The sequence below is a fragment of the Mustela putorius genome, unplaced genomic scaffold (genome assembly GCF_011764305.1).
Source record: "Mustela putorius furo isolate JIRA1106 unplaced genomic scaffold, ASM1176430v1.1 tig00004033_pilon_pilon_pilon, whole genome shotgun sequence".
NCBI classification, from domain to species: domain Eukaryota; kingdom Metazoa; phylum Chordata; class Mammalia; order Carnivora; family Mustelidae; genus Mustela; species Mustela putorius.
In genome coordinates, this window is record NW_025422169.1 from 7,765,920 (window position 1) to 7,781,793 (window position 15,874).

The 15,874-nt window shown below is 62.5% G+C and overlaps 1 protein-coding gene across 1 annotated transcript in view; it reads left to right on the forward strand.

The window, feature by feature from the left end:
• ADARB2 (adenosine deaminase RNA specific B2 (inactive)) overlaps nucleotides 1-15,874 on the forward strand; it is a 356,490-nt gene that overhangs the window by 240,425 nt on the left and 100,191 nt on the right. The window contains exons 2-3 of the mRNA XM_045072338.1: nucleotides 1,283-1,369; nucleotides 8,391-9,298. Coding sequence (XP_044928273.1) covers nucleotides 1,283-1,369; nucleotides 8,391-9,298 — 995 coding nt within the window. The remainder of the gene's footprint in view (nucleotides 1-1,282; nucleotides 1,370-8,390; nucleotides 9,299-15,874) is intronic.

Sequence of the window (15,874 nt, forward strand, 5' to 3'; positions counted from 1 at the left end):
CTCCCCGGGGCCTCTGGAAAGCTTGGGTATAAAGAAAACAGGCTCAGAATTGCAAGAAAAAGAGCACATTGCCTTCGGCCGCACGCCCGAAGGCTGACTGCAGATAGAAGCCCTGGCTGAGGTTTTCACGCAAGTCACACTTAGATGTGTGCACTAAGGGAGCCCTGTGAGGCAGCAGTGCCCCTTCCCCGGGGCAGAGGCAGACGTTGGCACGGGAGGCAAAAGACCCGGCCCTCCGGTGCCAGCAGATTCCTGGCAGCAGAAGTGTCCCCTTGGTAAAGTAGCTCAGCCCCCGGGGCCAGGCCAGACACAAGAACCACCAGGACCCTGGGAAGGCCCCCGCCTTGGCCCCAGGACGCAGGGGAGCAGGCGGGTGTCTGAGAACGGGGAGGACTGTGTGTGCCATCCCTGGACGCGCTCTCCTCTGCCCTGGGGTAGGCGCCCGCGTGCACAAGTGCTCCTAGCTGCCGAGGTTGGATTTAGTCGGCGGAATCTCTGCAGAAATTCCCAGGCGCACTCCTACCCCACAATCCCCCGATCTCTCCGTTTAAGGGGGAGACTGCGGGGCTGTAGGTCATGAGCGGTGTTGCCCTGGGTCCAGCTGCCCAGCCCAGGGCGGACTCGGGACAGCTGGTGCCTCCCCACCCCCCACCAGGGTGCAGGCAGAGGGCGCTCTCCGCCCCGTCCCTGCTCCGCTGTGCACCCGTCCCCGTCCCCGTGAGCCTCCGCCCGCACCTCTCCCTCCTCGCCCCCGCCCCTCCCGCTGCCAGACGCACACCGAGCGCACTCCGGGCCTTGACAAGGCCCCGCGGGGCTGCACTTCAAGCCCACAAAGCAGCTTCTCCGCTCACGGGAGAAACGGTCTCGGCTGTATCGGCGTCTCGTTGACTACGGCTTCTCCCTGCTTCGCTCGCTCACCTCCCCTCTGCGCTGCCCCCGCCCCGGGGTCCGGTCCGAGGCCGCGCCCCGCCCGGCAGCCCAGGAGCCCGCGCAGGGTTGTTGCCCCAGAGACGACCGCTGGGTTTTGAGGGACACGGAACAAGAGGGGAGCTGCCAAACGTGAGAAGAGAAGAAAGGCGGAAATCAGGAGGCTGAAAGTCGAACGGAGAGGACTGGGGCCGTCAGAAATTCCGTAAGAGACCAAACCAGAAGGAAGTGGCTGGAACCAAAGCGAGCGTTCGGCCGCCCTCGCCCGAAACCCTTGGTGGTAAGATCGTAGGAAAGCATTGAGTTCTTCTGAAACTCGATGTCAAAAGTGCATTTCCTGTTCTTCTCTTTCCAGACAAGGTGAGCACGTTGCCGGCCTTTATCACTCCCTTCAAGCACTTCAGTCCCGGCGCCGTGAACACGGAAGACGAAGACCGACTAAGTAAGCAGCTTCCCCGTGCGCGGAGGGGTGTCCTCTAATGTCCCCAAACACTGAGACCTTGGAGTGATGGGGGCACTGTCTGGGCTTCCCGGAGCAGGAGGCTCTGCTCCCGCTGCCCCACCCCCTCCCTGAACCCCGTCCCCAACGTGAATCGCGTCCCCACCAGGGATCCTGTCCCCACCCGGAACCCCTCCCCGCCACAGAACCCCCTCCTCACCTAGAACCCTACCCCACCCGGAACCCCGCCCCCACCTGCGGATCAGGACACTTGCAGTGACTGTATAATTGAGAACCCCAGGATTGTGAGGGAAAATCCGTTCTCCTGCACCCTCTCCTTGCTTTCCATTGTTTTCCCCTTCAAGAGGAAGGGGGGCGATGAGCACAGTCTGTACAATGACTTAACACGGGAAAGGCTGGACGGGGGCCGACCTGTTGAGGCATTTCTGGCTCGTGAAGGAACCCGGGACGCAGCAGAGCAGTGCAGGGCAGAGGGACTCCGCGCGGTCCCCTGCTGAGACCACAGAGGAACCCCGGGGGTGGGGGGGCAGGACTGGTGTTGGGGGCGTGGGGCTCCTGGACATGACCGGCACACTCCCAAACCCCAGACCACACAGGTCGCTCCTGCATTTCATTATGACCTCACCCATGGGCCATCCTTCCGCCAAGTGGGACCGCGCCGACTGATCAAGGCTCGAACTCCCCAGGACCTTGACCAGGACGCACGGCGGGGGGACCCCCAGCCGCGGCTCTGCCATCGGCTGGTGAGACACACGGCTGGCAACAGGACCGAGGCTGAGGGCATGTCCCACGTCCCCCCCCCGAATCAAAATCGCAGAGCAGGGTTGCTGGACGGGCACAGAGTCCCGCGGAAATCAGGACGCAGCTCCCTGGGCCACCCGTCCAGGGCCCCTCCTCAACCAAGTTCGCAGACACCTGTCTGTTGTCTCAGGGTCTCAGCGGGAAAATCTCCAGGACTCGGTCTGTGTGTGTACAAGTACCTCACAAATGTGGACCACGTCTGCCAGCCACAAGCACGTGCCCACACGCACCCCAAGCTGAGCGGGACGTGTGCACACAGCGATTCGGCTAAACACGAGGAGAGAACACGCTGAGACGGGGAATCTGCCTCCTTCGGTCGGGCATGGAACCTGCTGACGTAGCTGGAGCCCCGCATGGGGCGAGACCTCCCGGATGGGCTCTCGTGCGGTCACTACTCCCCGCGAGCCCGCGCCACGGGTCCCAGAGCCTCGCGGGCACAACCCGAATCACAGCATTGGGATCGGAACGCGTGGGACCGTGTGTGAACGCAGTAAACGCACAAACTGGCTATTTCCCCTAATCGGTGGGAACCCATGGAGAAGATTGACTTTTAATTGTTTGTTACACATTAGAAAGCCTTTGCAACACTTGGAAAATCCTTACTTAGAAAACCTTATTCCCAAACACCGTTCAGAGCAAACCTCCAATCAATGGCCTGACGGTGCCTTCCAAAACCGTGGACACAGTCTCGGCAGCGCCCTCGGGACGTGGGAGAGGAGTGAGCGGGGCGCGCGGGGCGTGGGTGATGTGTGCTGTGTGCTGTACGTGTGCACGCACACACCTGTGTGGTGCAGGTGAGCGTGACGGGAAGTGTCTTTATTCCTGCAGCCGTATGACGCAGGTGTGCCTGCGCCGTGGTTAGGCAAGGGTGCTCAGCCGGCTCTTGTGTGGCTCGCTCTGGGCACCGTCGGGTGGGCTTTCCCATGGCCACCGGCACTCGGCACCTCTCGTCCCCGGAGCCTGAGCTCCCGCTGCCAAGTGTAGAGCTGCGGCCAGGGGTCAGGGTCCGGAGACACTCAGCCTATCTGGAAGGACAGGTCACTCCCTGCACGGCGGTCTGGAGGGAGAAAGACCCACCCACCAAACCTGCTTGATCCACACCAAGACGTGGGGCAACCACCACATCCAGGACCACATGGGACACGTCCTCAAAGGAAGCACCTTCGTCTGACACAGGGCGTCAGACCTGCGCTTCTGCAAGCCGGCCCACGTGGCCTCTCAGTGCTCCCGGGGCGTGGATGCGCCACAGTGACCCCCTTCCCACGCAGCTCCTCACCCATGAGGCACCAGGGCCTCCCTTGGCCACTGGCCTCACTCCTACGGGCCCCCAACTGACGCAAATGTGGCAGACCAGATGGCCGGTTCCTGGGGTCCGAACACCTGCAGCCACGACAGCATCACCGTCGGCCACACGCACGGAACAGCGCCCAATGCGGTGCCTAGTTGGAGAAGTCTGGCTGCTTAGTTGGAGAAGACAGACAGACGCTGGCCCCAGAAAGGGGGACAGTAGACAGGGTGACGCAGGTGCACATACGTGGGCACAGCTACCTGCTGGAGCTGGACGCCGTGAGACCGTGGGCGCGGACTCCCCCTCCACGTGGCCTGTGCACGTTTGAAGGACGGTGCCAACACACAAGGGCAGCCTCCTGGTCAGACTTAACTCTGAGAGGGGATGTCTCACCTGGAAAATGAAACTAGCCGCGGCCACACCAGGGTAAAATTCTGCGTTCTCTCACTAAAATGCAATTCTTGCACACGTGGGACCTCTCCTTTTGCCAAGAGGGACAATGCACTCACGGGCCCAGGAGACGGACCGATGTGAGCGCAGACGGGAAACGGCCGCTGGCGCGTGGTGTCTAATGGAGTGCGAAGCTATTTACCTGCTTTTTTTCTACTTTCCACATGGAAGGACACGCGTGACTCCTGGAATCACAAAGCCGTCGGCGGGTCTCACGTTCGACGCAGTGAGGATGAGGGAACTCGCCCCGGGCCGGCGTGGGCACGCAGGACACCTGCACGCGCTTTCCTCGGAGCAGGACTTTGCTGAGGGAAGGCTTGTGGGATCCAAGTCAGAAATCTTCCAGCGCGACATGAGCCTTCCGTGGGGGCTCCGTGGGGTGGTGGGAGCTGTTCTGGGTCCCCAGACCCATCACCCCGTCTGGCCCCCCTCTCTGCCCGCGAGCATTTTCCCACAGGCTGACGTCTGCACGCCGAGTGCCTGCACACGGAGAGTGGGGACAGGCTCACCGAACAGGCGACTCCCCGGTCCAGCCCCCTGCGGGGAGATGTGCTGCCTGCAGAGCCGCTCTGAGCCCGACCCACTGCGCGTCTCTGAGCTACGACGGGCACGTAGAGCAATTATTTGGAAGAATGGATTCCAGGGTAGGATTAAAGGACTTTCTAATTCTTACAACCTAGTCTGACCTGTCGGTTTGACTGTTGCTAGTGTACAACAAGTACGTTTTCAGAGATGAACCATTTTTATCATGTAATAAACATTCCAGTGCCAAGGTCTGCACCCCAGAACCCACAGAGAGTCCGGGCGGGTGGGCTGCCTCCCTCTGTCAAATCCTTCAAGGCAGGGGCAGCCGTCATTTCCACGGTGGCCATGATCAGTCATCAGGAAGCACAAAGCCTGGAAGCCCGTGGTGTTCACGGACCCCGTTTACAGATCACGTGGGAAGTTGCATGGGTTGTGTCCCCTGAGCCGCACAGAAGCCCCGCATGGCAGGGGCCATCACGCTTTCCTGCGGTCTCCAGACAGAGCTGCTGGTGCTCACGCCGCCCGTGAGGCCTGGGGTAGCCCACAGGGCCCGGGAGCAGGAGACTCGGCTGGGAAAGGAGCCCCGTACACTTGGATGCCGCGGGGCCCAGACCCGGGAAGCGTGTGTGGGGCAGGCACGGCACAGCCTGGCCTCGCGCCCCACTGCTGGCTCACCTGACAACAGAGTAGGGAAGCCTGTTAGCTGGCGGAGAGCGAAGTGAGAACCACTGCCTGGTCGGGGAGGGGACTGCGACGGACCCCCTTCCCCAGGGAAGAAGGAAATGTGCATTTGCGAAGTCAGAGCTGGGGTCCCATAAGAAATTCGTGTGGGATCGCAGTGGCGAAACGCCCACAGATGGGCATCGGGTTTTCCCGGTGGCCCTGGCAAAGCGGCGTGTGGTGTCCCAGAGCAGGCCCGGGGGTCTGCAGGCCGGAGCTGCAGTGCGGGCGGGTCCCTCCACCAGGCACCTCCCCTCCCCCGCGCCATCTCTCCTCTGGGGACCGGGACTCACTGTGCGCGTCCTACAGGCATCTGTCCGTCCGTCCTACGGGGCCGAGCCTCCCAGAAGACAAAGACTTTTTCCCTCCGTGTCGGGAGCCAGATGGACACTGACTCACGGGAGCTCTGATGCCGACCCAAAGCGAGAGAAGCGGAGTGTTTTGTGTTGCACTCTGGGGCCCACGGGCTCCACGACAGAGGGATGTGCACAGACCAGGCCTCGGGACAGCCCGCAGCCGCCCGGAGCCCATACACTCTGACAGGCAGAGGCCGCACCCTGCTTCCTGGGGGGAAGACCCTGCACTGCAGCGTCTGCCTCTCTCTGTCCCGCTCCCACCCAGGATGCGCTCCCTGCACGTCAGGGTTTGGGCTGAACATCCCCCTCGGCCTCCTTCGGGGCACGCTCGGGATGCTGTCACAGGCACACGCTGTTCGAACCCACATCTGCCGCTCACAGAAAGTGCAGTTTGGACACGTGCAGAGACCTGACCCTGGTCCCACGGCCCTGAGACACAGAGGGGACACGGGTTCTCGTGCACAGGAACCCCGAGCTGGCGGGTGACCGCTGCCCTGCCGGGCTCCTGCCGCTTCTGCCAACCATGCTCGGACCCCGCAGCCAGTTAAACGGAGTGCTCGGCCGCGGCGGGGAACCGGACCCAGTCTGCGCATCTGCAGGAACCAGAGGTTATTCCAGAGCGTCCAGGTCGGGGCCCAGAAGCCCACTTTGTGCCTCAGTTGTTACTCGCTGTTGGGTACTATAGAAAGGGCCTCCGTGCCACAATCCGATAACCGTGGCCAGTGCCATGGACAATGGTAAAGACGGCAGCCATGGCTGCGGTGCGTCAGGGAAGGGAGGGGAGAGAAGCAGTGTCAGTGCGGGTGCAGGGGAACGTCCGTCCGCGAGGGCTGCTCCTCCAAGATAACCCTTTCCGCCTCGAAAGGCAACAGAGGTCATCTGATCTGCAGGCCGCTTCCCGGGCGCTAACAGTCCAGGCGACCCCCACCCCGCAGGAAATCAATAAGAAATTAAAGCGCTCCCAGCAATTTTCAATGCAATCTAGAATGGGGCTTTTGGGTCGGGCTGTGGTTTTTTCCCATCTCTACGTTCAGTGTGAGAAACTGCGTGGTTAATCTGCTCTACCGTGTCTTGGCCCGAAACACCGCGGTGGCGGGGCTCCCGGCTGCCTGGCCCGGGAGGCACAGTGATTAACGAAAGAGGCAGAGATTAAGTGCTTGATATTTGGAAGGTGATTATTTCTACTAAAACAGGCTGTAAATGCAGGGCATCCACCTCTAACCTACAGAACCCTCCGCGTCCCACCTTGGAACAAAGTCCCCTCCGCAAACCTCACCCTGCGTCTCCGCAAACAGGGACCGTGGCCCGTCCGGCCCGGCCAGGAGCCCCGAGGGTGCGTCCCCCACAGAGGGCACCTCTCCGCGCCGGCGCGTGGCACGTTTCCGTTATACTCTTCGCCAGCAACGCCATGAGGGCGAGGTCACGGAGCCCAGCACGCTTCCTGCGGTCCGGCTCCGGGGCGGGCCTGAGGGAGCCCACGCGACGTCTGCCCACGAGCTACAGGCCAGTGTCAAAATCGCCCCACGTTTCCCCGGGCCTAACAAGAGCAAACTCACTCCCGACTCCAGGGCACTTCTGCACGGGCCCCGCCTGGCCCCGGGGGGCCGCCTCACCTCCCACGTCTGCCGGAACCCGGGGCCTACCGCGCTCGGCAGCCTCACCGCCGCCCAGAGCCCAGCACAGGGAGACCCTGCGAAGGACCCAAGAACACAATGGACGATTCTGCCTTACAGCGGCCGCGGACATTCCCGGGACACTCCCAGCTTGACCAGCAAGCCCCGATCTGGGCTCCTTCTAGAACATGGGGCCGTGACCCCACACAGGGTGGGTTTTAGGAAGAAGGGTAGTGAAGTGGAGGTCTGAGGGAGGCTCTGAGACCGGCGCCCGCCCCACTCACCGCGGCGCCCCCGGAGGATTTCAGAGGAGACCCGAGGGGTCAGCGCACCAGAGGCACATTCACCCTCGGAGCCATCGGGACTCTTGTCCCTTGGTCCCCAAGCGATCCATGCCTGACGTTTCCAGAACAGAACCACGTTATCGGCCGTGAGATGTCCAAGATGGCCAGTCCACGGAGGTTAAATGACTGTGACACGAACTCAGCACCCACTTTAGCCAAGGACGGCTTCCCTCAACTCACTTCATAGGATTTCTCGCAAAGGAAGGAAGAAAAGAGCCATCGCAGACACAAAGGCAGTGACCCTCTGAGCCTGCCTTGTCTCCTCCTCGTGTCTCGGGAAGCAGGGACATCTGGAACCTTTACCCGGGGTGTGTGAGGACCCCACGATCTGCAACGTCTGTGCCTGTATGATACACACCAGCGATACCCTCACCTGGGTGTCATTTTCACCATCTAGCACATTCCTGAGGTCCACCCCGCTGACGCACACAGCTGGGTGCACCGCAGCGTTCTGCTGTACGGGGATGACACCGTTCCCCAACCACCGCTCTCGGCGGGGAAGGCCTCCTGACCCTCAGCGCTGCCCACAGCGGATGGGCGGACAGGGCCGCCGGGCCGTTTGGTCGGGGCAACGCTGAGGGTCACCCGGGCCCAGGGCAGGCAGCTGGCCTCAGCCTCGACACGTCCCAGCCCAGGCCCAGAGCAGCAGACGGCAGCAGCACGCGGGGGCCATGCTCCCCACACGCGCCCCCCCAACAGCCTTCTTCTCAGAAATGCATCCCTGCGAGACCCGCCCGGGAATCTGGGTCCCTCCACTCGGCCCCCACCTCTGGGTGCTGTTCCCGCGGCTCCCAGGCCTGCCGGCTGCGCGGGCACCGGGGCGCAGGTGTGCCGCAGGGCGGTACCGTCTGCCGTCCGTCGCGAGCTGCCAGGGCCCGGGGTCACGGCTGTGTTTCTCGCCCGCAGGTACCAGCAGCGCCGACGTGAAGGAAAACCGGAACGTGAGCAACCTGGAGGCGCGGCCCCTGCCCACGGGCGACAGGGCCAGAGGCGGCGCGCCCGGCGTGAAGAGGAAGCGGCCCCTGGAGGAAGGCAACGGCAGCCCCCTGTGCAAGCTGCAGCTCGTCTGGAAGAGGCTGTCCTGGTCCGTGGCGCCCAAGAACGCGCTGGTGCAGCTGCACGACCTGCGCCCAGGCCTGCAGTTCCGCACGGTGTCGCAGACCGGCCCGGTGCACGCGCCCGTCTTCGCCGTGGCCGTGGAGGTGAACGGGCTCACGTTCGAGGGCACGGGGCCGACCAAGAAGAAAGCGAAGATGCGGGCGGCCGAGCTAGCCCTGAGGTCCTTCGTGCAGTTCCCCAACGCCTGCCAGGCCCACCTGGCCATGGGCAGCGGCGCCGGCTCGTCCACGGACTTCACCTCGGACCAGGCCGACTTCCCTGACACGCTGTTCAAGGAGTTCGAGCCGGCCGCCCCCAGCGAGGCCTTCCCGGGCCGCCGCCCCGCCGACACCGGGCTGCTGTCGTCCGCCTGCCGGCGGGGGCGGCTACTCTGCCACCCCCTGGACCTGGTGGGCCCGGCGCGGCCAGACAGGCCCAGGCAGGGCCCTGCGGCCCCCGGCGAGAGGAACCCCGTGGTCGTGCTGAACGAGCTGCGCTCCGGCCTGCGCTACGTGTGCCTCGCGGAGCCGGCGGAGAAGCGGCGCGCCAAGAGCTTCGTCATGGCCGTGAGCGTGGACGGCAAGACGTTCGAAGGCTCAGGACGGAGCAAGAAGCTGGCCAAGGGCCAGGCGGCTCAGGCCGCCCTCCAGGCTCTCTTCAACATCCGGCTGCCCGGCCACATCCCCAGCAGGAATAGAAGTCACCTCTTGCCGCAGGTGAGATGCGCAGGTGGCCGGGGCAGGCGGCGTTCTTCAGAAGCTAGGACGGGCGGTGGTGGGCAGCAGGCAGAGCCCTCTGCCCGGACTACAGGCTCCCCTGGGGCGCACGACCTCCTCTAGGAAAGCCAGGCTCTGCCCGGCGCCCTCCAAAGGCCCGGTCGCCCAGCCTCATCATTAGGATTGATGTTTGGGGGTTTGGAGAGTGAGCGCGTGAGTGTAAAGAGTGCCCAGACCCTGTGTTAGCCAAGCTCGCCTGGAGACAGGGACACCCCTTGCGAGGAGCGGGGCCCTGGTCCCCAGAGCTGGGTGAGCCGTAGGGCACCTGGTGTCTTGCCTGAGCCACTCAAGGACGCGGCCGCTGGGCAGCGCGGCGGGAGAGCAGCCCACCTGGTGTGTGGCGCGGGGCGGTCGGGGGCGTCTCCAGCTGGGGGCCCAGAGAGAGCCCCACGGGTGTGGCTCACCTCATCTCAGTGAGGCCAGAGACAGGCCGGTGTGTGCGCGGCCCACTCGGGGCCCCAGCCGGGCCAGATGGAGGTGGGGTCCAAGGCCTCGGCCGATGGGCAATAGAGGGCTCACGGGGAGGGGGGCTGAGAGCCAGCATCATGGTCATGTCAAGGTCACGTCACGACCGCTATGATTTCAACAGTGGGTCTGCTTCTCACCCTGGCTCACCCCGGCTTATTTGGGAAACACCACGTAGCGCCGTCCGTGCGGCGCAAACTATCCTGACGCCTGGACACCACGGCGTCCTTCCCCGTCCTGCGGTGCTTGGGGATGAAAACCCGTTTCTCCCCACGCTCCAGGACCGCTCTGTGGCCACCGCTTCCGGTGCACATAGGCCAGGCACAGAAGGGAGCGGGCAGTGAGGGAGCCCGTGGCCCTGTGTGGCTGCGAGTCCGCCAGCACGTGGGGGGATGGGGGGCTTGGCCGTGGAGCACGGCGAGCTGCGCAGCCTTCTCAGCGAAAGGCTCCGGTGCGGGCCCCGGGGCGGAGGGGCAGCCGGGCCAGCGCTCCCCGTTCCCTCGTCGGGGTGACAGCCGCCCCCACTGCCCGGTCCCTGTTTCTCTGCCACCTCGGCCTCCGGCTCCGTCACTTATTTTCGGAGGTTAGTTGAGCGATTAAGGGGAGGCTGGAGGCATCCAGACCACGTCGGCACCTGCCCTGCCCTTCGATCCCGCCTCCCAGGGACGCAGGGTCAGGTAAACCGGGTGTTTGCAGAGCAGCTCAGCGTCCCACTCCATCCCCGAGCACCTCCGGGGTGGGGGCCGCAGCCCTGCTCTCACCTCCTACACCCTGTTCTGTCCTGCATCCACCGTTGCTCCTTTCTGTCCCTGAACTCGGGACCCCGTGGTGGAAGTCTGCCGACAGCGCCGAGGCAGGGGTGATGCCCCCGGCAGCGGGTGAGCCCTGGGCTGCCCACGACCTCAGCCATGCTGTGTCTCCCAGCCCCTTCCCGAGGAGGCCCCTCACCCTGGTCCCCAGACGGCCACCGCCAGCCTGGCCTGTCCCCCATCCCGCCTCCCCCACTGCCCCGCACCCGCTCCGCTGCAGGCTGGAGCGTGTCCGTGAGCTCTGGCCGCGACGCCCCGTCCATTCATGTTGTGACCCCTGAGCGCCCGGAGGGAGGGGCCAGGCCGCACCACTGCTTTGTGACAGCCACTGGACCCCAGGATGCAGCTCGTCACCTAGAGCCACGGCCCCAAATTGTTTTCCTCTGACGGCTGCTGCCCACCCCGACCAGATGACGGAGGCTGTGGTTCACCCTTCACAGCTGAGGCCGCCGTGCTGCAGGCTCATCACCTGCTCCCTCACCCCTGCACCCCAGGGCTGCGTGGGGCCGAGCAGGCCAGGGGACCCAGGGCCAGGCATCATTGGGGGCTTTGCTAAATGTGAATCCCTGTCTTGGGCATGGTCTGGATTCGGGATCTGGATTCGGGGTCTGGATTTGGGGGCTGGATTCAGGGGCTGATCTTTAATTCAAAGAAAAAAAGATTCCAAGAGTCTAAGTCGTGCCTTGCTTCCCTGCTCTGCCCGATCCTTCCCCCGTGGTCCTGGGCTCCACGTCCGCAAAGGCACGACCCTTCATCCCCTAACTATGCTGTTAACACCTGTGCCAGGAGAGACAGCCAGCAGCCCTGGCCCGGCCAGGCTCCCGGAAAAGGCAGGCCCCCCTGAGCCGGGGCCCACGGCAGCCCTGCTCACTGCTGGACTGGCCGTTCTAACGTTCCCAGCCCTGACTCCTGGTTCTGCCCCCCATGGCGGTCTTAGGTGAGCGGAATGACCAGCCAGGAGTGTGGTGGGTCACAAAGCACAGTCCCGCGGGCTTTCCCCAAAGGCTCCGTGGGCGGTACACAATGTGCTTCCTGCCGGAAGCCCCCCGTAAGTGACGGGGAACGAAGGAAGGATTCGATTGTGATGGCACCGGGGGCCGGTGGGGAGTGCACGTGCTGGGGCGTGGAGCGGGACCCCACACTTCTGATTTCCATGCAGGGAGGTCAGCTCACCTGCCCTGTTCAGCCTGGAGACCAGGTCCACACCGGCCTGGAAGGGCGTGCCAGAGACTCGCTCTGTCCTGACAACAAGTCTGGGCGAGAGCAAGCTCTCCAGCGCCCCTCAGCTGAGGACCGTGGGCAGCCTGTCCAGAGAGGCCACCGTGCTGTGCTGGTCACCCAAGCACCAGCCCTGCTGGGCTGCAGGACATGGACACCTGCAGGCAGAGGGTCCCTCCCTACCAGGAAAGGCAAACAGCACTTGCTTCCATGGCCAGTTTGAAGGAGGCGGTTCTGAAGAGCAGTAGGCCCAGTGACAACGAATATCGTAGGTATTCCCCAAAGTCTGATTTTCAACAACTCCTTTATCGGGCCATTTCTCAGAACTGAGCTAGTTTTGTTCCTTTACTTTCCTGAGATCTGGCTTCGGGTCTCTTATCCAGAGGGCTAAGGCCAAGGCTTTATTAAATTCTCTAAAACACAGTACAGACCAGGGGGATGGTCTGTAACTCACACACAGGTGTGCAGGCTGTGCACTGTGCAAATATCCGTGGATAAGGATCGCCAGGGCAGACCAGGAGGTAGCTGGCCCACTTTCCTGGCCTGCTCTCGGTGCTGCTTCTCAGAACAGGGCTCCTTGAGATGCTTGCAAGTGACACCGAGTCCACATCAGCATCTACCGACGGTCCCCAACTCAAGATGCCTCACCTCCACAACGTCTCAGCTTTGCGTCGGTGCAAAAGCGGTACACACTCAGTAGAAGCCATTCTTTGAGTTTTGAGTTTGGGTTTAGAGTCTTGTCCCAGGCGCACTTGCCTTTTGAGCAGCTCCCGTCAGCCCCACGATCACGGGGGTCACAGCGGGTCCGTGGATAGCCATCCCGCACCCATACCCGCCGTCAGCTCTCCACAGTGAGCGTCGTACGGGATACACTATGTGAGAGCGTCCACACCGGATTCCCGAGTAGGCGCCGTGGTGGGGATTGTCCCAACCGTGGGCCGAGGTCCGCGTGCTGTGCACGTCTCAGGCCGGGGAGGCTACGTGGGACGGTCAAGGTTAGGCGTATTAAATGCAACTTTGGCTTGAGGATATTTTCCATTTACAATGGGTTTATCGGGATACAACCCCATTAAAAGTCAAGGATAATCTCTAAATACTCATTCCCTGGAAGCATCATCATAAAAAAAGGAGATAAAATCACAAAATCTCTGTCTCCGGCCTTCATTTCCCAACCCAGCATGAAAAGAGCTGACTTCGTAGAAGCAGGAGATCCCATCCGAAAGGCATCTCCCCGGTGCCTCCCATGGTGGACAGGAGGAGGCACACGGGGTTGGCCTCGAAGGACAGTGGGTACCTGACCCCAGGGTTTCAGGAAGCAGCTCCCAGGGTTTCAGGAAACAAGCGCGGAGACTGACCTGGAGACTGACTTGGAAACTGACTTGGAGACTGACCTGGAGACTGACTTGGAGACTGACCTGAAGACTGACCTGGAGACTGACCTGGAGATTGACCTGGAGACTGACCTGGAGACCGACTTGGAGACTGACCTGGAGACCGACCTGGAGACCGACTTGGAGATTGACCTGGAGACTGACCTGGAGACTGACTTGGAGACTGACCTGGAGACTGACTTGCGGGAGCTTCTCTCACACTTGTCCATCCCCTTCATTCTGTTTTGTTTCGATTTCCACGTGTCTCAAAGGTTCGTCTTTCCCCCAGAGTAAGAGGGGGAGTACCTCCAGCCTGTGCACACGGGGGCTGCTTGGACCGCGCCCTCCGGGGGTCCTTGCGGGGCAGTAACCCCGCCTGGCTCTGCTCCCCCATGTGCGGCTAGGGCTGGGATGAGAACCATGGGAATTTAGGGTGCGATGGAAAGGAACAATCAGTCTTTAAGTTCCAGCATTTCATAGCGAATGTGGCTCAGAGCTCCAGCGCATGGCCCCCTTTCCTGGAATCTGCCCCCAGAATTAGCTGCGGAACGAGGCCGAGGGTCTGTTCCTGCCTTCTCCCCAGCTGTGCGGCGGGACGCTAACAGCATATTTGCGCAAATGTGCCGTCCTTCTCCCAAACCCCAAGGTGACCCCCAGCTGCTTCTGGCCAGTTTACAGACTGTTGTTCTGATCTCACACTCCTGCTAATCTCTCTCACTCGACACGAGTGGCATCCTAACCGCTGTAATGCAGAACCGTTAATTAATATTGCCATAACAAATTAGCAATAGAGGGGCCCTCAAATTTTAAATAGACTTAAATTAAAAACAGATAGCTGTGGAAATCATATCCACTTGGCTTTGAAATGGCTTAACACTGTCCATGCTGGTTTCCCCAAGGACACCCAAAACCAGCAGCAGATGCCCAGGCGTCCTCCCCACAGGGCTCCGGGGACACAGGAAGGGACAGCCGGTACTGACTCTGCCGTCGGCCACGGGTCCGGCCTGTGGCAATTCCTGAATGACATCTGAGCAGAGTCCTGGAGCTCTGAGGGTCCCATGAGACAGACAGTTTTGGACCCCAAGTCAGTGTCTTGGAAGAGGTCGGCCTTTTCGGCACGCCAGCAAGGCGTTGTCTCATGTCCACGTCTGACAGGAGTTCAGTTCCTCAGCTGTTTTCCTGTTGTGTCCTTGGGGAGTGGGACTAGGTCCTGACCTCACCGCACCTAGGCACCTGCTGGTGCAGGAGACCCGCCATGGCTCCGACCCATCTCTAGAGCACGACTCTGGCCACAGAGACAGTGAGCCACAGAACGCGGCCAAACACTGACGGGGGGGGGGGCTCTGGGGACTTCCCCTGCGGCTCGTAGGCATTGCCGGAAGGTTCGAGGGGCCTAGAGGCACCCCCACACGCCTCCCTTCCCTCGTCCTCTCCCTGCTCTGCCGAGACGCACTCCCTCGCCACCACTGTCCCCAAAGAACTGTGTGTCAGGGAACCAGCACGCTCGCTTCCACTCGAAACCGTCCAGACAGGAGTAAAGGCTGGTCTGGGCCTGGCTGGGCGTGAAGGGCGGGTGACTGCGGCGTGGACAGCTGTGCTCAGCGGGAGCAGGGACAGAGTGTGGCCTCTTGCCGGGCAGGATTTCCACCTCACTGGGGAACCTCTGGGGGGGATTCAGCATCTTGGGATGCTTCCAGAAGCTCATCCCTGGGGAGTCCGTTCGGGCTGCTGTAGTAGAGCACTGCAGACGGGGTATCAACAAACAGGTCACCCCCAGCTCGGGGGCCGGAAGGCTGACATCCCGGTGTGGCAGACCCCCCGTCCCGTGAGGACCCTTTGTGGCTCCCAGACAGCGTCTTCCCGCAGCGTCCTTACATGAGTGGAGGGAGCACTAATCCCCCGTGGGGTCCCGCCCTCACGACCACCTCCCCTCCAGAGACCCTGAACCCAACACCACCGTCTTGGGGGTTCTGTGTCACATACAAATGTGGGGGGGCCACAAACACGTGCCCCGGCGACGCAGCCACCACTACCTTCGGACAGAACGCTCTGCGCTACCATCCAAGCCAGAACGAGCCGGCACTAGCCGACTGCAGCCCAACCCCACGGCCTGGGCCGACCCGCCAGCTCAGCCGTTTTGTCACTCTGGCCTCGGTCCCCCTCCCGCCCTGCCCCCGCTTCCCTACGGAGGCGCACACTTCACTCAGTTAATGAACAAAAGTGTCCTCCACGTGACTGAGACCTCGCTCGCCCCGTGCAAACGCGGGCCGTCCTCTGAGAGAAAACACGCATCTCTGCAGCCGCGGAAGAAAACCCACTCGGTGCCACGACACCGCACCGTTCAGCCGAGTCGGCCCCTGAAACACAGCCCCCTTCCCTGACCACCACCACGGACACCAGCCACAGACCAGGGACCCCCGGAGGAGGCCGGGGCCTTCCCCACTCAATGCCTTTTCATCGGTTAACAAAAACAAACAAACAACTTTGTTCCACTGCGGAGGGGGAGGGGCTGCTCTGAGGAGTGCAGAGAAGGCACCCGGGTTGGGCCAGGGCAGCACCCCCACCCTCCCCTCTCGAGCTGCAGGGAAGGTCCCGGAACGCTCGATTTCGGGTGCTAGCACTTAATTTGGGGACGCCAGTATTACAAGTGCTGC